Here is a 23,928-nt window from a genome sequence, read left to right on the forward strand (position 1 = left end):
ATCTTAAATTCTTTTATCATGTTTTAACCAAGCCTCCCTGGCCAGTGAGTTTAATTCCTTAGACACAGGAAAAGTTGCTGAGGTCTTTGGTCTAACTTTAAAATACAATTCCTCCTCTGGTTCCGCCTCCTGATCTGGTATGTGGAGGACATCTCTAATAGCAAAGATGAGAGCCTCCACTCCAGGGGGCAGAGAGCTGTCCTTATCCATATCATCATCATCATCCACATCCGGCTGATCAGAGTCAGAATCAGACTGTAATACCTGAGGCATCTGCAGCCTTAGCCACACAATCAATAGATTGTCTTAGCACCTGTCTCCCTCTTTTAGCAGCCACCAATTCTGAATTTACATTCTGAATCATGCTTTTGAAGCTATCTAGCCAGTCAGGTGCCTGTGAACTGTGTCCCTGTGGTGACAAAGAACATTGGCCCTCATTCCGAGTTGATCTCCGCCTATGGGGGAGTGTATTTTAGCATAGCAGGGCTACGAACGCTTGTGCAACCCTGCTATGCTAATAAAGTTTCACACAAAACAAGAGTAGCCCTAGACCTACTTACCCTGCGCGACGGATTCAGCAATGTAGGTCCCGGCTTTGAAGTCAGACATCCGCCCTCCGTTCGCCTGGACATGCCTGTGTTTTTCTTACCATTTCCCGAAAACATCTAGAAACGGCGAGTATCTTCTTGTGATCGCCGCTGCGATCACATTTGTCGCCAGGCAACGGTGCGCAGTGCGTCCGCCACGCATGCGCATTTCCAACCCGTTCGCACAGCAACGAAGAACCGCTGCGTGCGAATGGGTCGGAATGACCCCCATTGTTCACACATGAGTGACCCCGCTGAAGAGGGTGTTGAGTTACAAGCAGTACCCATAACCATGTCCACAGACCTTTTAGAGAACTGTAATATAGCGTAGCCCACTGACTAACACCTCCACACAGACCGTAGAGAGCGGACACCAGCACACACAAACACAGCAGCACAAAGTGTGAAAGTATGTATATGACCTGATAGGAGTGCAGCGGCGCTACCGCTGGCGTGCTCACCCCTTCTATTCCCCCCTGGTACCACTTTACAGTCTGTAGCAGCTTGGGTCCCTGGAGGAGCAGCGTTCATGCAGCCTGATGTTCCGCTGCAGCAGGAAATGGCACCTCCCCGCCTCTGTTACCGCTCCGGGAAGCCCTGCCCCCTGTAATGGTGCGCGGTCCCTGAGAGTGATTTTATACTGGTAATGTTAAAAATAAAATTATATATCCATATACAGTCCACTCAAAGCCTTAAGACAGTGAGCACTGTGGGGCTTGTAGCCCAGAGCCAGTTTGTACGCGGCGGGCACCGCAGCTCCGGGCCCGTGACCGCCAACACTGCACCGGGGACCCGCTAACCGGGACCCCGGTCTTACGATCACCGCACCTGGATCTTCGGCATCTGTTAGAGGGTGGCGGCTAGCTGCCAGCGTGGGCACACGCACTAACGGAGTGTGATCAGCACCTCAGGAGCTCAGTGTCCTGTCAGCTGGGATTACGAGCCATTAACCCTCAGGAGGATGGTTCGGTCCCCCTTCTAAGTCCCACGAAGCAGGTAGTCTGGTAGCCAACCAGATCTACCTGAAAATTATAAACGGAAAAGAAGAATCTCTGGAGCTCCAGAGAAGTGCACCCGGCTCCTCGGTCACATTTTTCTAAACGGAGTCTGATAGGAGGGGCATAGAGGGGAGGAGCCGGCACACGCATACACACACTAAAGGTTTTAAAGTGCCAGGCTCCAGTGGACCCGATCTATACCCCAATGGTACTAAAGTACAAGACCCCAGTATCCACTGGGACGTAAGAGAAATCTACATTATTTAATTGCATTAAAAGTAGAAATTATTCATCATTTTTGCTTTCCAGATTTTTTTTTTTTTTTTGTAATGGCATCTGGCCCACGTAACGTTATAGAGTCCATAATACATATTTCTGCTCCAGGACCAGGCAACCCTGTGACCATTGTGGACATGACCGTTAATATCCCACTTTAATACAACACAATTAGGGTTAGGGCTTGAGGTGCCACAACGGAGACTCTTCCTAGCCGCTTAGCTATTAAATAGATTTTTCCATGTTGGTGGTTTGATTTGATAAAACCTGTTTTCTGTTTCACACTGACATGTAAGTGTTGTCGTTTTGTATTTGCAGGTGGAAGATGAAACCGTATTGCATAATATTCCTTACATGGGTGATGAAGTACTGGACCAAGACGGGACTTTTATCGAGGAACTGATCAAAAACTATGATGGAAAGGTCCATGGAGACAGGGGTAAGATCAGTCATTCATTACCTCAGTCTAGCTTTAAATGTTTATCTGCATTTTGCTGTTGATCAGACTGGGCTGAAAACCAGAAAGGTGTGTACCAGGGTTGTTTATATGGAGGAGTGTACTGTATGCTAACTTGTCCCACACTACTACTGGCTGATCGCCATTGTATTGCAGCCTGCTCTGGTAGGGGAGGGGTGAACAGTTGGGTTTTCTATAGTTTGTGTCCTTGGTGGAAGTCTTTTGTCTGTCTGGCTGGTAATTGCTCTCTCACAGCTGTTCGTGGACATGTTTTGTTTCCAGCCAAATCTCTTGGCAGTAATGCAGACCTGACTTTATAATGTTTGTGGATCTGGCTGGGCCGGTGGGAACGCTGCAATATGAAGTCATGCACAGGTCGTGCTATTTGTGGCTTTGTGAAATACATACATGCACTTTTTACAAGGTTAAGCTATTGCAGAGTTAGGAAAGATTCCAGTGCATGAAATGGGCTGATCTGCAGTTACGTTTATTGCTCTTATAGTGTAACTTGCATCTAAATGGTCACTTGTTAAGAGGGAAAATATACCCTATTCAGCAAAGGAGATATTTGGTTTTGTTCAGTTATGTAAAGAAATGGGAATATTGTTACAAATTTATTTATATTTCTCTAACGTCCTAGAGGATGCTGGGACTCCGTAAGGACCATGGGGATAGACGGGCTCCGCAGGAGACATGGGCACTTTAAGAAAGACTTTGACTCTGGGTGTGCACTGGCTCCTCCCTCTATGCCCCTCCTCCAGACCTCAGTTTGATACTGTGCCCAGAGGAGCTGGGTGCATTTCAGGAGCTCTCCTGAGTTTCCTGTAAGAAAGCATTTTTGTTAGGTTTGTTTTTTTCATGGAGCCTGCTGGCAACAGACTCCCTGCATCGACGAACTGAGGAGAGAGAAACAACCCTACTTCTCTGAGTTTCAGGGCTCTGTTTCTTAGGCTACTGGACACCATTAGCTCCAGAGGGAGTCAGAACACAGGTCTCACCCTGGAGTTCGTCCCGGAGCCGCGCCGCCGTCCTCCTCACAGATCCGGAAGATGGAAGCCGGGTGAGTATGAGAGGAAAAGATCTTCAGAGGCGGCAGAAGACTTCATTGATCTTCACGGAGGTAACGCACAGCACTGCAGCTGTGCGCCATTGCTCCCATACACCTCACAAACGGCAGTCACTGTAAGGGTGCAGGGCGCAGGGGGGGGCTCCCTGGGCAGCAATACAAACCTCTTATTTGGCAAAAGAGAGCATATATACAGCTGGACACTGTATATATGCATGAGCCCCCGCCTATTTTACACTTAGCGGGACTGAAGCCCGCTGCCGAGGAGGCGGGGCTTCTCCCTCAGCACTCACCAGCGCCATGTTTTTCTCCACAGCACCGCTGAGAGGAAGCTCCCCGGACTTTCCCCTGCTTATACCACGGTAGAAGAGAGGGTTTTAAAGAAGAGGGGGGGCACATAATTCGGCGCAGATAATAATAACAGCGCTACGGGGTAAACATTAAATTGCTGTGTTTCTCTAACGTCCTAGAGGATGCTGGGGACTCCGTAAGGACCATGGGGAATAGACGGGCTCCGCAGGAGATAGGGCACTTTAAGAAAGCTGTGGATTCTGGGTGTGCACTGGCTCCTCCCTCTATGTCCCTCCTCCAGACCTCAGTTTTACACTGTGCCCAGAGGAAGATGGGCGCACTGCAGGGAGCTCTCCTGAGTTCTTTGCATTAGAAAGCATTTTTGTTTGGATTTTTCTATTTTTACAGGGAGCACTGCTGGCAACAGGCTCCCTGCATCGAGGGACTGGAGAGAGAGGAGCAGACCTACTTAAATGATAGGATCTGCTTCCTCGGCTACTGGACACCATTAGCTCCAGAGGGGGCGAACAAAGGTTCGTCCTGGGCGTCCACCCCCGGAGCCACGCCGCCATTCTCCTCACAGAGCCAGAAGAACAGAAGCAAGAAGACGTCTCAGGCGGCAGAAGCCTTCAGCGGCTTCACTGAGGTAACGCACAGCACCGCAGCTGTGCGTCATTGCTCCACACACCTCACACACTCCGGTCACTGTATGGGTGCAGGGCGCAGGGGGGGCGCCCTGGGCAGCAATAATAACACCTCAAAACATGGCAAAAAGATATATACATGTACAGCTGGGCACTGTACATGTATATAAAAGAGCCCCCGCCATTTTTACACAAATTTGAGCGGGACCGAAGCCCGCCGCCGAGGGGGCGGGGCTTCTCCCTCAGCACTCACCAGCGCCATTTTTCTCTCCACAGAACTATCCCCTGCTTACACACGGTGAAGGGGTGTTTAAAAGAGAGGGGGGGGGGCACATGATTGGCGGATAAGATATTATACAGCGCTGCTGGGGGAAAAACATTTTGTGTTGGTCTCCAGGGTCATTGCGCTGGGGTGTGTGCTGGCATACTCTCTCTCTGTCTCTCCAAAGGGCCTTAAAGGGGATACTGTCTTCAGAAAAGAGTTTCCCTGTGTGTATGAAGTGTGTCGGTACGTGTGTGTCGACATGTTTGACGAGGAAGGCTCGCTTAATGTGGAGGGGGAGTGTTTGAATGTCAGGTCGCCGTCGGCAACGCCGACTCCGGACTGAGTGGATATGCTGAATGTCTTAAATGCAAATGTGAATCTCCTGCATAAAAGGTTAGACAAGGCTGAGGCTAGGGATCAGTCAGGTAGCCAGACCGTGCCTGTCCCTGTGGCGCCAGGACCTTCAGGGTCTCAAAAGCGCCCCATATCCCAGGTCGCTGACACAGATACCGACACAGATACTGACTCTAGTGTCGACTATGAGGATGCAAAATTACAGCCGAAGGTGGCAAAGGGTATTCGATACATGATTATTGCCATAAAAGAGGTTTTGCATATCACTGAGGAACCCCCTGTCCCTGACACGAGGGTTCACATGTATAAAGGGAAAAAGCCTGAGGTCACGTTTCCGTCCTCATTTGAGCTAAGCGAATTGTGCGAAAAGGCTTGGGAGTCTCCGGATAGGAGACTACATGTTCCCAAAAGGATTCTTATGGCGTATCCTTTTCCACAGAAGGATAGAATACGATGGGAATCTTCGCCTAAAGTAGACAAGGCACTGACACGTTTATCCAAGAAGGTGGCACTGCCTTCTCAGGATACTGCTTCCCTCAAGGATCCTGCTGATCGCAAGCAGGAAATTACCATGAAGCACATTTACACACATTCAGGAACTATCGTTAGACCGGCCATGGCGTCGGCCTGGGTTTGTAGTGCTGTCGTGGCATGGGCAGACTCCTTATCTACGGAGATTGACACCTTAGATAGGGATACCATTCTAATGACCATTGAGCATATCAGAGATGCTGATTGTATATGAGGGATGCTCAGAGAGACATTTGTTTACTAAGCTCCAGAATAAACGCTATGTCTATTTCTCTGACGTCCTAGTGGATGCTGGGGACTCCGTAAGGACCATGGGGAATAGACGGCTCCGCAGGAGACTGGGCACATCTAAAGAAAGATTTAGGACTATCTGGTGTGCACTGGCTCCTCCCCCTATGACCCTCCTCCAAGCCTCAGTTAGATTTCTGTGCCCGGCTGAGCTGGATGCACACTAGGGGCTCTCCTGAGCTCCTAGAAGAAAGTATAGTTTAGGTTTTTTATTTTCAGTGAGACCTGCTGGCAACAGGCTCACTGCAACGAGGGACTAAGGGGAGAAGAAGCGAACCTACCTAAGTGGTGGTAGCTTGGGCTTCTTAGGCTACTTTACACCATTAGCTCCAGAGGGATCGAACACAGGACCCGACCTCGACGTCCGTTCCCGGAGCCGCGCCGCCGTCCCCCTTACAGAGCCAGAAACAAGAAGGTGGTCCGGAAAATCGGCGGCTGAAGACTTCTGTCTTCTCCAAGGTAGCGCACAGCACTGCAGCTGTGCGCCATTGCTCCTCATGCACACCACACACTGCGGTCACTGATGGGTGCAGGGCGCTGGGGGGGGCGCCCTGAGCAGCAATAATAACACCTTGGCTGGCAAAACTAACACCATATATAGCCCCAGAGGCTATATAGGTGTATATTAACCCCTGCCAGAAACGATAAAATAGCGGGAGAAAGCCCGCCGAAAAAGGGGCGGAGCCAACTCCCTCAGCACACTGGCGCCATTATTCCCTCACAGCTTCGCTGGAAGGAAGCTCCCTGGCTCTCCCCTGCAGTCCTGCACTACAGAGAGGGTAAAAAAGAGAGGGGGGGGGGGGGGGGCACAATTTAGGCGCAGTATATATATATTATAGGCAGCTATAGGGGAAAACACTCTGTATAGTGATATCCCTGTGTTATATAGCGCCCTGGTGTGTGCTGGCATACTCTCCCTCTGTCTCCCCAAAGGGCTTTGTGGGGTCCTGTCCTCTGTAAGAGCATTCCCTGTGTGTCTGCTGTGTGTCGGTACTGCTGTGTCGACATGTATGATGAGGATAATGATGTGGAGGCGGAGCAAATGCCTGTGAATGTGATGTCACCCCCTGCGGGGTCGACACCAGTGTGGATGGACTTATGGAAGGAATTACGTGACAGTGTCAGCTCCTTACATAAAAGGTTTGACGACATAGGACAGCCGGCTACTCAGCTTGTGCCTGTCCAAGCGTCTCAAATGTCATCGGGGGCTATAAAACGCCTGCTACCTCAGATGACAGATACAGATGTCGACACGGATACCGACTCCAGTGTCGACGATGATGAGACGAGTGTACCCTCCAATAGATCCACCCGTTATATGATTGAGGCTATGAAAAATGTTTTACACATTTCTGATGATACCCCAGGTACCACAAAAAAGGGTATTATGGGCCAGATGTATGAAAGTGCGCTGTGGTTTCCGCTGACCACAGCGCACCTTAAGCCTGCAATTAGCGCATCCTCCTAATGTATGAACGGCGTGTTAACGCCGTATAGCCTGGTCGCCGCGTGCCCCCGCCACTTACCGCTACCCCGCTGTAGTGAACGGGAGACGAAGAGCAGAGGCAATGTATGATTGCCTCTGCTGCCCCTTTTCGTCTCCTGAAGCCGACTGTCCGGAACGCCTCCCCCAGGCAGGCGATGTGGTCAGAATGTGCAGTGGCTTTGTTTTTTTTTTGTTTTTTTAAATAAACTTTATTTAACGTGGACATTCTTCTGCTGGTCCACACAGCTCTACTGCGCATGCGTCGGGGGCCTCCGGCGGTGAACACAGGAAGAAGGGCGCATGCGCACAGATTGCGGCGCCGAGCCGATGTGGAAGGTGCGCTACCGCAGGACAGGTAGGATAACGCACTCACACATCGGCGGGGGCCATCTTCATACATTGTGGCGGCGGCAGCGGGCGTATCACCACGATAATGTGGTGATATGCACCTGGACACATAACGTCCGTTAGGACGTTTTTAATACATTACCCCCTATGTTTGGTGAGAAAAAACTACCAGTAGTTTTTCCTGCATCTGACGAATTAAATGAGGTGTGTGAGGAAGCGTGGACTTCCCCAGATAAGAAATTGATAATTTCTAAACGGTTAATGGCTGCGTACCCTTTCCCGCCAGAGGATAGGTCACGCTGGGAAACACCCCCTAGGGTAGATAAAGCATTGACACGCTTATCAAAGAAGGTGGCACTACCGTCTCCGGATACGGCCGCCCTAAAAGAACCTACTGATAGAAAGCTGGAAAGTACCCTAAAAGCTATATACACACACACTGGCATTATATTGAGACCCGCTATTGCATCAGCTTGGATGTGCAGTGCTGCTGCTGCGTGGTCAGACTCCCTGTCGGAAAACATTGATACCATGGATAGGGACAATATTTTGCTAACGATTGACCATATAAAAGACGCGGTCTTATACATGCGTGATGCACAGAGGGATATTTGCCGGCTGGCATCAAAAATAAGCGCTATGTCCATTGCCGCCAGACGGGGGTTATGGACTAGGCAATGGTCAGGTGATGCCGACTCCAAGCGGCACATGGAAGTTTTACCCTATAAAGGGGTGGAACTTTTTGGGGAAGGTCTTTCAGACCTCGTTTCCACAGCTACTGCTGGGAAATCGACTTTTTTGCCACAGGCTACCCCACAGCAAATGAAAGCACCGTATTATCAGGTACAGTCCTTTCGGCCCCAGAAAAATAAGCGGGCTAGAGGCTCATCCTTTCTGCCGAGGGGCAGAGGAAGGGGGAAAAAGCTGTAGCACACAGCTAGTTCCCAGGAGCAGAAGTCCTCCCCTGCGTCCGGTAAGTCCACAGCATGACGCTGGGGCTGCTCAGGCGGAATCGGGAACGGTGGGGGCACGTCTCAGGTTTTTCAGCACACAGTGGGCTCTCTCACAAGTGGATCCCTGGGTCCTTCAAGTAGTATCTCAGGGGTACAGGCTGGAATTCGAGACGTCTTCCCCCCCCCCCCCCCGCCGTTTCCTAAAATCTGCCTTGCCGGCAACTCCCTCTGCCAGGGAGGCAGTGTTGGTGGCTATTCAAAAACTGTATTCACAGAAAGTGATCGTCAAGGTACCCCTCCTTCAGCAAGGAAAGGGTTACTACTCCACAATGTTTGTGGTACCGAAACCGGACGGTTCGGTGAGACCCATCTTAAATTTAAAAACCTTGAACACTTATATCAAAAGGTTCAAGTTCAAGATGAAATCGCTCAGGGCGGTTATTGCGAGCCTGGAGGAGGGGGATTACATGGTATCCCTGGACATCAAGGATGCGTACCTGCATGTGCCCATTTACCCTCCGCACCAGGAGTACCTCAGATTTGTGGTACAGGACTGTCACTATCAGTTCCAGACGCTGCCGTTCGGGTTATCCACGGCACCGAGGGTCTTTACCAAGGTAATAGCCGAAATGATGATACTCCTTCGCAAGAAGGGAGTTTTAATTATCCCGTACTTGGACGATCTCCTGATAAAGGCGAGGTCCAAAGAACAGTTGATAGTGGGGGTGGCACTTTCTCAGGAAGTGCTACAACAGCACGGCTGGATTCTAAACATTCCAAAGTCACAGCTGGTCCCGACGACACGTCTTCTGTTCCTGGGAATGATTCTGGACACAGACCAGAAAAGAGTGTTTCTTCCACTGGAAAAAGCCGAGGAATTGTCATCTCTGGTCAGAGACATCCTAAAACCAGGAAAAGTGTCGGTACATCAATGCACACGAGTCCTGGGAAAAATGGTAGCTTCGTACGAAGCAATTCCATTCGGAAGGTTCCACGCAAGGACGTTCCAGTGGGACCTGTTGGACAAATGGTCCGGGTCCCATCTCCAGATGCAACAGCGGATAACCCTATCGGCCAGAACCAGGGTGTCGCTGCTGTGGTGGCTGCAGAGGGCTCATCTACTAGAGGGCCGCAGATTCGGAATACAGGACTGGGTCCTGGTGACCACGGATGCCAGCCTTCGGGGCTGGGGGGCAGTCACAAAGGGAAGAAATTTCCAAGGACTGTGGTCAAATCAGGAGATTTCTCTTCACATAAATATCCTGAAGCTAAGGACCATTTACAATGCCCTAAGCCAGTTTCCTCCTCTACCTCTCATACCCAAGGTACTGAGAATAATAACAAGGCGAGGAGTGAAAACCATACTCGTGGTTCCGGATTGGCCAAGAAGAGCTTGGTACCCGGAACTTCAAGAGATGCTTACAGAGGACCCTTGGCCTCTGCCGCTCAGACAAGACCTGCTGCAGCAGGGACCCTGTCTGTTCCAAGACTTACCGCGGCTGCGTTTGACGGCATGGCGGTTGAACACCGGATCCTGAAAGAAAAGGGTATTCCGGAGGAAGTCATCCCTACCCTGATCAAAGCCAGGAAGGATGTCACCGCAAGACATTATCACCGCATTTGGCGAAAATATGTTGCTTGGTGTGAGGCCATGAAGGCCCCGACGGAGGAATTTCAACTGGGTCGATTCCTGCACTTCCTGCAAGCAGGGGTGACGTTGGGCCTCAAATTGGGGTCCATAATGGTCCAGATCTCGGCTCTGTCGATTTTCTTCCAAAAAGAACTGGCTTCACTGCCCGAAGTTCAGACTTTTGTCAAAGGAGTACTGCATATTCAGCCTCCTTTTGTGCCCCCAGTGGCACCTTGGGATCTCAATGTGGTTTTGGCATCCCTGAAATCACATTGGTTCGAACCACTTAAGACTGTGGATTTAAAATATCTCACGTGGAAAGTGGTCATGCTGTTGGCCTTGGCGTCGGCCAGGCGGGTTTCAGAATTGGCGGCTTTGTCTTGTAAAAGCCCTTATCTGATTTCCCATATGGATAGGGCAGAATTGAGGACTCGTCTTCAGTTTCTCCCAAAGGTGGTCTCAGCTTTTCACTTGAACCATCCTATTGTGGTGCCTGCGGCTACTAGGGACTTGGAGGATTCCAAGTTGCTGGACGTAGTCAGGGCCCTAAAAATTTATATTTCCAGGACGGCTGGAGTCAGAAAGACTGACTCGCTGTTTATCCTGTATGCACCCACCAAGCTGGGTGCTCCTGCTTCGAAGCAGTCTATTGCGCGCTGGATTTGTAGCACTATTCAGCTGGCGCATTCTGCGGTAGGCTTACCGCAGCCTAAATCTGTAAAAGCCCATTCCACACGGAAGGTGGGCTCATCTTGGGCGGCTGCCCGAGGGGTCTCGGCTTTACAACTTTGCCGAGCAGCTACTTGGTCGGGGGCAATCACGTTTGCAAAATTCTACAAATTTGATACCCTGGCTGAGGAGGACCTGGAATTCTCTCATTCGGTGCTGCAGAGTCATCCGCACTCTCCTGCCCGTTTGGGAGCTTTGGTATAATCCCCATGGTCCTTACGGAGTCCCCAGCATCCACTAGGACGTCAGAGAAAATAAGAATTTACTCACCGGTAATTCTATTTCTCGTAGTCCGTAGTGGATGCTGGGCGCCCATCCCAAGTGCATATTGTCTGCAATACCTGTACATAGTTATTGTTACAAAAATCGGGTTTTGTTGTGAGCCATCTCTTCAGAGGCTCCATTTGTTAGCATACTGTTAACCGGGGTTCCTATCACGTGTTATATGGTGTGGCTGGTATGAGTCTTACCCGGGATTCAAAAATCCTTCCTTATTGTGTCAGCTCTTCCGGGCACAGTTCCTAACTGAGGCTTGGAGGAGGGTCATAGGGGGAGGAGCCAGTGCACACCAGATAGTCCTAAATCTTTCTTTAGATGTGCCCAGTCTCCTGCGGAGCCGTCTATTCCCCATGGTCCTTACGGAGTCCCCAGCATCCACTACGGACTACGAGAAATAGAATTACCGGTGAGTAAATTCTTATTTTCTGCTAGGCGACTCTTGTGGACCCGACAGTGGACGGGAGACGCCGACTCAAAGCGGCATATGGAGTCATTGCCTTAAAAGGGAGAGGAGTTGTTTGGAGAAGGCCTCTCGGACCTTGTCTCTACTGCTACGGCTGGTAAATCAAATTTTTTACCTTATGTAAAGGTAAGCATGCTAAGAAGGTACCGCATTATCAAATGCAGTCCTTTCGTTCCAAAACAACAAAGAAGGTACGAGGATCGTCCTTTGTTGCCAGAGGTAAAGGCAAGGGAAAAAAGCTGCACTCGGCTAGTTCCCAAGAGCAGAAGTCCTCCCCTACTTCCGCAAAGTCCACCGCATGACGCTGGGGCATTCCGGGAGGGGGGGGTCAGATCAAGTGGGGGCACGTCTTCATCTGTTCAGCCACGTCTGGGTTCTCTCACAGGTGGATCCCTGGGCAATAGAGATTGTTTCCCAAGGATACAGACTGGAATTCGAAGACATGCCTCCTTGCCGGTTTTTCAAATCGGCTCTGCCGGCTTCCCCGTCGGAGAGGGAGCTGGTGTTAGCTGCAATTCACAAATTGGACATTCAACAGGTGATAGTCAAAGTTCCTCATCTCCAGCAAGGAGAGGGTTATTATTCATCCCTGTTTGTGGTACCGAAACCGGACGGTTCGGTCAGACCCATTTTAAATCGGAAATCCCTGAACCTGTACTTGAAGAGGTTCAAGTTCAAAATGGAGTCGCTCAGAGCGGTCGTCGCCAGCATGGAGGGAGGGGATTGGATGGTGTCCCTGGACATAAAGGATGCGTACCTTCATGTTCCGATTTTCCCTCCTCACCAGGCGTTCCTGAGATTTGCAGTACAGGACTGTCACTACCAATTTCAGACGTTGCCTTTTGGTCTTTCCACGGCCCCGAGAATTTTCACCAAGGTAATGGCGGAAATGATGGTGGTCCTGCGCAGGCAGGGCGTCACAATTATCCCGTACTTGGACGATCTCCTCATAAAGGCGAGATCTCGGGAGAAGTTGCTGGACAGCGTGTCTCTGTCCGTGAAGACGTTGCAGAGGCACGGCTGGATTCTCAATTTACCGAAATCCCAGCTAGTCCCTGCAACGTGTCTGCCCTTTTTGTGCCTGATTCTAGACACAGACCAAAAAAGAGTTTTTCTTCCAGTGGAGAAGGCTCAGGAGCTCGTAGCTCTGGTCAGGAACCTGTCCCATTTTATTGACTATCACCTGCAACCTGAGGTGCTAAAAATTAAGTCGTACATCAAGGACACCACCGATGTTCTAAATAAATTGAAAACAATAACGTGGAATGAAAACTCCTTCCTCTGTACTGCGGATGTGCGGAGTCTTTACACTATTATAGAACACGAAAAAGGCATCCAAGCAGTAAAATACCATCTTGAGAAAAACGAGAATGCCGAAAGTAAAACTACCTTCCTATTGGAGGGTATTAATTTTATCCTAAAGAACAACTTTTTTTGGTATAATGGAAAATTTTTCCAACAAAAAAGAGGGACCGCAATGGGAACTCGTTTTGCGCCTTCATACGCTAATCTTTTCATGAGCCTATGGGAGGATGACCATATTTGGGGCAATAACAGGTTCCTCCAACACATCAAACTTTGGTATAGGTTTATCGACGACATAATATTCGTTTGGGAAGGTGATGAATTCTGCACACTATTAAATTCGAACAATTTTAATATTGACCTAACTTTTAGCATAAGTAGGGAAGAAATCAACTTCCTAGACTTAACGATATATATAAAAGATGGATGTATGCATACCAAATCCTTCTTTAAACCCACAGATACCAACTCCTATATCCCTACAGGAAGTAATCATCACCCTAACTGGATTAAGAATATTCCAAAGAGCCAGTTTAGACGTATGAGGAGGAACTGTACGGAAATAGAAACATATAAACAACAGGCAGATGATATAAAAAAGAAATTCCTAACCAAAGGATATCAGAAAGAACCTATGGATATTCATATAGAAGAAATAGCAGGAATGGATAGGGAGGATATTTTGAGACCGAAAAATTCGAGAGAAGAAGAGGATATCATGCTACCCTTTATCACCACTTTTAATAGCCAATATAAAGAGATGGAAAAAATTATAAGAAAACATTGGCACCTGCTATCCAGGGACCCAGTTTTAAAACCCTTGATCAAGCCACAACCTAAATTCATTTACCGCAGGGCTCCGAACCTGAGACAGAAGATTGTTAAAAGTGCCCTTCCTCCTAAAAAATCAAATAGAATAAAGACCGTAGGTTTCCATAGGTGTGGCTTGTGCAAAATGTGCCAAACACATACAACACAGGCATCAAAAACTGAATACTATCATTCAGCATCCACTGGAATTAAATATAACATCAAGGAATTCATCACTTGCAACATGAAGAATTGTATATATTTAATGGAATGCAAGTGTGGCTTACAATATATTGGACGTACTAGTAGGTCTCTAAAAATAAGATGGGCGGAGCACGTTAGAAATATAGAAAAGGGGCTCATCACCCATTCTGTATCTAACCATTTTAAATCAGTCCATAATAGTAAGTGTGAGGGTTTAACCAACGTGATAGGGATTAAAACTGTTCAAAACCATTGGAGACGGAATAATGGAGAAGAAATTTTAGCCCAAACAGAAATGAGACTTATTTATGAAATGGGTACTCTTAATCCAAAAGGGCTAAATATGGATTTCGAAGTAAAGTGGTTTTTATGAGTTTTTATACCCTTTCTCCATGTTTATATGTGTTTTACATGAAATTGAATGTTTTAATGTTTTAGGGTATTCCTATATATATTTACCGTATATACTCGAGTATAAGTCGACCCGAATATAAGCCGAGGCACCTAATTCTACCACAAAAACCTGGGAAAACTTATTGACTCGAGTATAAGCCTAGGGTGGGAAATGCAGCTCTAGCCGTACACAGCCCTCAGTGCCAGATATGCCCTCATACTGCCAGATATGCCCCCACAATGCCAGATATGCCCTCATACTGCCAGATATGCCCCACAGTGCCTGATGTGCCAGATATGCCCTCATGCTGCCAAATATGCCCCACAGTGCCAGATATGCCCTCATGCTGCCAAATATGCCCCACAGTGCCAGATGTGCCAGATATGCCCTCATGCTGCCACATATGCCCCACAGTGCCAGATGTGCCAGATATGCCCTCATACTGCCAGATATGCCCTCATGCTGCCAGATATGCCCCTCATGCTGCCAGATATGCCCCTCATGCTGCCAGATATGACCCTCATGCTGCCAGATATGCCCCTCATGCTGCCAGATATGCCCCCTCCCCAAGTGCCAAATATGCTCCCCCAGCGCCTGTTACTTACCCCTCCGTCGATCCCGCGCTGTCTGCTGAAGGAGGGACACGGAGCGCACAGCGCGCGCCTCTCCTGTGTCCCTCCTGCATCTCCGGCGGCCGCGGCGGGTCTATTAAAGAAGTGCCGGTTCGTGATCAGAGGTCACGAACGGGTACTTCCTTTAATAGACCCGCCGCTGCCGCCGGAGATGCAGGAGGGACACAGGAGAGGCGCGCGCTGTGCGCTCCGTGTCCCTCCTTCACACTGCTCTGCCTGTCACACTGCACTGCCACTGACTCGAGTATAAGCCGAGGTGGCTTTTTCAGCACAAAAAAAAGTGCTGAAAAAGTCGGCTTATACTCGAGTATATACGGTATATACTTTTTATATTTACATTTCGTTCTCTATATGTCTTTTGTATTTACTATCTGCATCTCCATATTTATACATGCTTTACTATGTTTGGAATACTAATTATTGTGACATCCAGGATTCTGAGACCTCTATCACGGACCCGCAGCGCTATACGCGGCACTTCCGGTTTAAACAGGAAGCGGCGTGCGTTTCACGGACTGTGGAACGCACGCGCCCGGAAGTGGATGGTGCCCGGAAGTGGAGGAAGCGGCGTGCGTTCCTCCGGCCGTGGAACGCACGCCGAAACTATAAAACTTTTGAATAACTCGTTTATGGCACCAAAGTATGTTACCAATTGAAGGGAACAGTTTTGAAAGTGTATCTGTAACCAGCTAGCAAATAATATTGGAAACTATTATGTTTTTAAGAGAATTTGAACCGGCCAGGGCTCCTCCAATCAGGGCACACTGTGGGGTTTAAATAGACCCACCATATAGCATACACCACACACCTTGAGAAAGGCCCCCTGAGGGCAGAAACGCGTTGGTGACTGATTGGAGGGACCTACTGGAGCCAGAGGGAACACGCTGATTGCTGCTATATACCCCGGGGAGCTACATTGCAAACGCTGTTAGGGTGGGCCATTGTGACACCCCACAACCTCTGGTACGTGGGTCCACTAATCTGTGGTGGATTTTAAGCTGTTTTTTGATCTAGACGTCTAGCTTTTTAACGAGTACCTTTTCTGCACTTTATTGAATAAACTAATTTTATATTTGAACTCAAGCAATACTTCACTATATATTGATTTTGTTTTCCTACCCAAGAAAATCCTTTATCTGGATGGAGAGATAAAGGTGGACTAGGAAAGAACCTTATTTGAATCTGCGGGACAAAGGAAGGGATACTACAAGCGTAATTGGGTGGGCACTGTAGACACCCCACTAAGTCCGGTACGTAGGTCCGCCACACTGAGGCGGATTAAAATTTCCTTTACATTATACTCCTATGTGATTGAAATTTTTGATAATCAAACTGATCCCTACGGAACTTCACTATCTATTGTTTCTTTCCTTGAGGACATCGTGCTTTACTGTACCAAGGAAGTACTGCTGATCAATTATCCAGTGCGGAGAGTTTTTCCTTTCCACACAAAGGACTAATACCCGTAGTGATCCAGGGAGCGCACCCCAGCAAAACCACAGAATTAGGACTGGTCAGGAACCTATTGAAGCCAAAAAAGGTTTCAGTGCATCATTGCACGAGGGTTCTGGGGAAGATGGTGGCTTCATACGAGGCCATCCCCTTCGGCAGGTTCCATGCAAGGACCTTTCAATGGGACCTATTGGACAAATGGTCCGGGTCCCATCTACACATACAAAAACGGATCACCCTGTCTCCCAGGGCCAGAGTGTCTCTCCTGTGGTGGCTGCGCTGTGCTCACCTCCTGGAGGGTCGCAGGTTCGGCATTCAGAACTGGGTTCTGGTGACCACGGACGCGAGCCTCCGAGGTTGGGGAGCTGTCGCACTAGGAAGAAATTTCCAGGGTCTCTGGTCAAGCCTAGAGACTGGTCTCCACATCAATGTCCTGGAGTTGAGGGCCATATACAACGCCCTACGCCAAGCGGAGGAATGGCTTCGGAACACACCGGTTCTGATTCAGTCAGACAATGTCACGACAGTGGCTCATGTAAACCGTCAAGGCGGCACAAGGAGCAGAGTGGCCATGGCAGAGGCGACCAGGATTCTACGCTGGGCGGAAGGCCATGTAAGCGCACTATCAGCAGTGTTCATCCCGGGGGTGGACAACTGGGAAGCGGACTTTCTCAGCAGGCACGACCTGCATCCGGGAGAGTGTGGACTTCATCAAGAAGTCTTCACACAGATCACGGATCGGTGGGGTCTGCCTCAGATAGACATGATGGCGTCCCGCCTCAACAAAAAGCTAAAGAGGTATTGCGCCAGGTCAAGAGACCCTCAGGCGGTTGCGGTAGACGCTCTGGTGACACCTTGGGTTTTCAGATCGGTCTATGTGTTTCCTCCTCTACCTCTCATACCCAAGGTGTTGAGGATAATAAGAATAAGAAGGGTCAGAACAATCCTCATTGTTCCAGATTGGCCAAGGAGGACTTGGTATCCAGATCTGCAAGAGTTGCTCACAGAAGATCCGTGGCCTCTTCCTCTAAGGCAGGACCTGCTGCAGCAGGGGCCCTATCTGTTCCAAGACTTACCGCGGCTGCGTTTGACGGCATGGCGGTTGAACGCCGGATCCTAGCGGAAAAAGGGATTCCGGAGGAGGTCATTCCTACCCTGATCAAGGCTAGGAAGGACGTGACGTCTAAACATTATCACCGTATATGGCGAAAATATGTTTCTTGGTGTGAGGCCAGAACTGCTCCTACGGAGGAGTTCCAGTTGGGCCGTCTGCTTCACTTCCTTCAAACGGGAGTGAATTTGGGCCTAAAATTAGGGTCCATAAAGGTTCAAATTTCGGCCTTATCCATTTTCTTTCAAAGAGAATTGGCTTCTCTTCCTTAAGTACAGACTTTTGTGAAGGCTTGCTGCATATTCAGCCTCCCTTTATACCTCCGGTGGCGCCTTGGGACCTTAACGTGGTATTAAGTTTCCTCAAGTCACCTTGGTTTGAACCACTCAAAACAGTAGAGTTGAAATACCTCACTTGGAAAGTGGTCATGTTGTTGGACGTTAGAGAAAATAGGATTTTACTTACCGGTAAATCTATTTCTCGTAGTCCGTAGAGGATGCTGGGCGCCCGTCCCAAGTGCGGACTTCTACTGCAAGACTTGTATATAGTTATTGCTTACATAAGGGTTATGTTATAGTTGATCGGGTTTGAACCGAGGCTATGTTGTTTTTCATACTGTTAACTGGGTAGAATATCTCAAGTTATACGGTGTGATTGGTGTGGCTGGTATGAATCTTGCCCTTAGATTTACAAAAATCCTTTCCTCGTACTGTTCATCTCCTCTGGGCACAGTTTCTCTAACTGAGGTATGGACGAGGGACATAGAGGGAGGAGCCAGTGCACACTCAGAATCCAAAGCTTTCTTAAAGTGCCCATGTCTCCTGCGGAGCCCGTCTATTCCCCATGGTCCTTACGGAGTCCCCAGCATCCTCTACGGACTACGAGAAATAGATTTACCGGTAAGTAAAATCTTATTTTTTCCTGGGTCATATTGCGCTGGGGTGTGTGCTGGCATACTCTCTCTCTGTCTCTCCAAAGGGCCTTGTGGGGGAACTGTCTTCAGAAGAGCATTCCCTGAGTGTTGTGGTGTGTCGGTACGTGTGTATCGACATGTCTGAGGTAAAAGGCCCTCCTAAGGAGGAGATGGAGCAAATGTGTGTGTGTGTGGTGTCTCCATCGACAACACCGACGCCTGATTGGATATATGAAATTAAGTGCTAAGATGAATTTATTACACAAAAGATTAGAGAACAGACAGGGAATCTACCCATGTCTGTCCCTATGTCACAGAGACCTTCAGAGTCTCACAACGCTCACTATCCAAAATAATAGACACAGATATCGACACGAAGTCTGACTCCAGTGTCGACTACGATAATGCAAAGTACAGCCAAAACTGTCAGAAAAGTATTCAATATATGATTGTTGTAATAAAAGATGTTTTGCATAGCACTGATGACTCATCTGTCCCTGACACGAGGGTACACATGTTTAAGGGGAAGAAAGCTGAGGTAAATTTCCCTCCTCTCATGAAGAAAAAGAGCGGGCTTCTCCAGACAAGAAGCTGCAGCTTCCCAAAAAGAATTCTCAGGGAGTATCCTTTCCCTAATGGGGCCAGGATACGATGGGAATCTTCCCCTAGGGTGTACAAGGCATTGACACGTTTACCCAAAAAGATAGCGCTGACTTTACAGCTATCCTCGGGGATCCTGCGGATAGCATGCAGTAAAAGTACTTTGAAGTCCATTTACACACATTCTGGTACACTACTCAGACCGGCGATTGTGTCGGCATGGGTTTATAGCGCTGTAGCAGCGTAGACAGATACCTTATCAGCGTAGATTGAAACCCTAGATAAGGATACCATGTTATTGTCCCTAGTATGTGTGTGTGTGTGTATGTATGTATGTATATATATATAAGACATGCCCAAAGGGACGTTAGTCTACTGGGTTCTAGAGTCAACGCTATGTCGATTTCTGCTACACGTGTCCTGTAGAATATGCAATGGACAGGTGATGCCGACTAAAAGAGGCATATGGAGTTGTTGCTTTACAAGGGTGAGGAATTGTTCGGAGAGGGCCTCTCGGATCTCGTCTCCACGGCTACGGCAGGTAAATCAAATGTTTTGCCATATATTCCCTCACAATCTAAGAAAGCGCCTCATTATCAAATGCAGTCCTTTCTTTCCAATAAAAACAAGGGCACGTGGATCGTCCTTTCTTGCCAGAGGTAAGGGCAGAGGGAAAAAGCTGCACAACACAGCTAGTTCCCAGGAACAGAAGTCCTCCCCGGCCTCTGCCTTATCCACCGCATGACGCTGGGGCTCCCCTGAGGGGGTCAGCGCCTGTGGGCGCACGTCTTCGACTGTTCAGCCACGTCTGGGTCCACTCACAGGTGGATCCATGGGCAATAGAAATTGTTTCCCAGGGTTACAAGCTGGAATTCGAAGAGTGCCTCCTCGCCGGTTTTTCAAATCGGCCCTACCGAAACAAACCCTGGAAAGGGAGATAGTGTTACATGCGATTCACAAATTGTGTCTGCAACAAGTGGTGGTAGAGGTTCCCCTGCTTCAAAGAGGGCAGGGGTACTACTCAACTCTGTTTGTGGTTCCGAAACCGGACGGTTCGGTCAGACCCATTTTAAATTTAAAATCCCTGAACCTTTACTTAAAACGGTTCAAGTTCAAGATGGAATCACTCAGGGCGGTCATCGCCAGCCTAGAAGGGGGAGATTTTTTGGTATCTCTGGACATAAAGGATGCATACCTGCATGTCCCCATATATCCTCCTCATCAGGCATACCTGTGATTTGCGGTACAGGATTGTCATTACCAATTTCAGACGTTGCCGTTTGGGCTTTCCACGGCCCCGAGAATTTTCACCAAGGTAATGGCGAAATGATGGTGCTCCTGCGCAAGCAGGGTATCACAATTATCCCGTACTTGGACGATCTCATAAAAGCGAGATCACGGGAGAAGTTGCTGAGCAGCGTATCACTTTCACTGAATGTGTTACAGCGACACGGCTGGATTCTCAATATTCCAAAGTCGTAGCTGAATCCTACAACTCGTCTGCCCTTCTTGGGCATGATTCTGGACACAGACCAGAAAAGGGTTTTTCTTCCAAAGGGAAAAGCGCAGGAACTCATGACTCTAGGCATGAACTTGTTGAAACCAAAACAAGTGTCAGTACATCATTGCACTCAAGTTCTGGGAAAGATGGTGGCAACATACGAAGGCATTCCATACGGCAGATTCCATGCAAGGGCCTTCCAATGGGACCTATTGGACAAATGGTCCGGGTCGTATCTGCAATTGCATCAGCGGATCACCCTGTCCCCCAGGGCCAGAGTATCTCTCCTGTGGTGGCTAAACAGTGCTCACCTTCTAGAGGGCCGCAGGTTCGGCATTCAGGACTGGATCCTGGTGACCACGGACGCGAGCCTCCGAGGTTGGGGAGCGGTCGCACAGGGAAGAAATTTCCAAGGACTTTGGTCAAGTCAAGAGACTTGTCTTCACATCAACATCCTGGAACTAAGGGCCATATACAACGCCCTACGTCAAGCGGAGATCTTACTTCGCAATCGACCAGTTCTGATCCAGTCAGACAACATCACCGCAGTAGCTCATGTAAACCGCCAAGGCGGCACAAGGAGCAGAGTGGCAATGGCGGAAGCCACCAGAGTTCTTCGCTGGGCGGAGAATCATGTCAGTGCTCTGTCAGCAGTGTTCATTCCGGGAGTGGACAACTGGGAAGCAAACTTCCTCAGCAGACACGCTCTGCATTCGAGAGAGTGGGGACTTCATCAGGAAGTCTTCGCGCAGATTGCAAGTTGGTGGGGACTACCCCAAATAGACATGATGACATCCCGTCTCAACAAAAAGCTACAAAGGTATTGCGCCAAGTCAAGAGACCCTCAGGCGGTAGCTGTGGACGCCCTAGTGACACCGTGGGTGTTCCAGTCGGTATATGTGTTTCCTCCTCTTCCTCTCATACCCAAGGTGTTGAGGATAATCCGAAAAAGAGGAGTGAGAGCAATTCTCATTGTTCCAGATTGGCCACGGAGGACCTGGTATCCGGATCTGCAAGAAATGCTCACAGAAGATCCGTGGCCTCTTCCTCTAAGGCTAGACTTGTTACAACAAGGTCCCTGTCTGTTCCAAGACTTACCGCGGCTGCGTCTGACGGCATTGCGGTTAAACGCCGGATCCTAGCGGAAAAAGGTATTCCGGATGAGGTCATTCCTACGCAAATAAAGGCTAGGAAGGACGTGACATCTAAACATTATCACCGAATATGGAGAAAATATGTTTCTTGGTGTGAGGCCAGGAATGCTCCTACGGAAGAATTCCACCTGGGCCGTTTTCTTCACTTCCTACAAACTGGAGTGAATTTGGGCCTAAAATTAGGCTCCATTAAAAGTTCAGATTTCGTCCTTATCCATTTTCTTTCAAAAGGAATTGGCCTCATTACCTGAAGTACAGACTTTTGTGAAGGGAGTACTGCATATTCAGCCTCCTTTTGTACCTCCGGATGCGCCTTGGGACCTTAACGTGTTGTTAAGTTTCCTTAAGTCACATTGGTTTGAACCACTTAAGACAGTGGAGTTGAAATATCTCACCTGGAAGGTGGTCATGTTGTTAACCTTGGCTTCGGCTAGGCGAGTTTCGGAATTGGCGGCTTTATCACATAAAAGCCCCTATCTGGTTTTCCATATGGATAGAGCAGAATTACGGACCCGTCCTCAATTCCTGCCTAACGTGGTCTCATCCTTTCATATGAACCAACCTATTGTCGTGCCTGTGGCTACGCGTGACTTGGAGGATTCCGAGTCCCTTGATGTGGTCAGGACTTTGAAAATCTACGTGGCCAGAACGGCTAGGATCAGAAAAACAGAAGCACGGTTTGTCCTGTATGCAGCCAACAAGGTTGGCGGCCCTGCTTCAAAGTAGACTATTGCTCGCTGGATCTGGAACACGATTCAGCAGGCGCATTCTACGGCAGGATTGCCGTTACCAAAATCGGTTAAGGCCCATTCCACTAGGAAGGTGGGCTCTTCTTGGGCGGCTGCCCGAGGGGTCTCGGCACTACAGCTGTGCCGAGCTGCTACTTGGTCGGGGTCAAACACCTTTGCAAGTTTGATACCCTGGCTGAGGAGGACCTCCTGTTTGCTCAATCGGTGCTGCAGAGTCATCCGCACTCTCCCGCCCGTTTGGGAGCTTTGGTATAATCCCCATGGTCCTTACGGAGTCCCAGCATCCTCTAGGACGTTAGAGAAAATAAGATTTTAAACCTACCGGTAAATCTTTTTCTCGTAGTCCGTAGAGGATGCTGGGCGCCCGTCCCAAGTGCGGATTACTTCTGCAAGACTTGTATATAGTTATTGCTTACATAAGGGTTATGTTATAGTTTCATCGGTCTTGGACTGATGCTATGTTGTTTTTCATACTGTTAACTGGGTAGAATTTCTCACGTTATACGGTGTGATTGGTGTGGGTGGTATGAATCTTGCCCTTGGATTACAAAAATCCTTTCTTTGTACTGTCCGTCTCCTCTGGGCACAGTTTCTCTAACTGAGGTCTGGAGGATGGGCATAGAGGGAGGAGCCAGTGCATACCCAGAGTCAAAGTCTTTCTTAAAGTGCCCATGTCTCCTGCGGAGCCAGTCTATCCCCATGGTCCTTACGGAGTCCCAGCATACTCTACGGACTACGAGAAATAGATTTACCGGTAGGTTTCAAATCTTATTTTCTGCTGCGGGGTACACTGGGCTCCACAAGGATAGACATAGGGGGTGTAGAGTAGGATCTTGATCTGAGGCACCAACAGGCTGAAAAGCTTTGACTGTTCTCAGAATGCATAGCGCCGCCTCCTCTATAACGCCGCCTCCCTGCACAGGAGCTCAGTTTTGTAGTTGGTGCCGCAGATAGCAGGCACATAACAGAGGGGCTGCGCTGGGCAGCCCTGAGAAGAGCTTTTTAGAAGAAAAGTGAAGACTTCAAGGGCAGCAGCAGTGTGTATATGTGTTTTGACATTCACTGCTGCAGCTCCATCTCTCCCCAGCGGCGCTGTACACTCCCGAGCCCTGGTTGCCGGGTAACTACAGCAGGAGGCTCCGGTTTTCTTCCATGGCCAGGCACACATGACGAGGGTTCTCCGGGATCGCGTGGCCGCGCTTCGGGAGGTGGTGAGTGGGTACCACTTGCGGGATCCGTACTTTATCGCGATCCGGTGCGGTCAGTGGAAGGCGGGCCGCGCGCGCTGGCGGTGGACACTGTGGCACTACAGGCAATCCCACTAGATCACCAGGGCATGGGTGCAGGTCAGGTTTTCTCTTAAAGCCATTTTCTCTGACGTCCTAGTGGATGCTGGGAACTCCGTAAGGACCATGGGGAATAGCGGCTCCGCAGGAGACTGGGCACAACTAAGAAAGA

The 23,928-nt window shown here is 49.1% G+C and overlaps 1 protein-coding gene across 6 annotated transcripts in view; it reads left to right on the forward strand.

Moving 5' to 3' along the window:
* EZH2 (enhancer of zeste 2 polycomb repressive complex 2 subunit) overlaps positions 1 to 23,928 on the forward strand; it is a 328,928-nt gene that overhangs the window by 202,324 nt on the left and 102,676 nt on the right. For all 6 annotated transcript variants that reach the window (XM_063922429.1, XM_063922432.1, XM_063922427.1 and 3 more), the window contains one exon: positions 2,180 to 2,300. In XM_063922429.1, coding sequence (XP_063778499.1) covers positions 2,180 to 2,300 — 121 coding nt within the window. The remainder of the gene's footprint in view (positions 1 to 2,179; positions 2,301 to 23,928) is intronic.

This window comes from Pseudophryne corroboree, chromosome 5 (assembly GCF_028390025.1).
Source record: "Pseudophryne corroboree isolate aPseCor3 chromosome 5, aPseCor3.hap2, whole genome shotgun sequence".
NCBI classification, from domain to species: Eukaryota; Metazoa; Chordata; class Amphibia; order Anura; family Myobatrachidae; genus Pseudophryne; species Pseudophryne corroboree.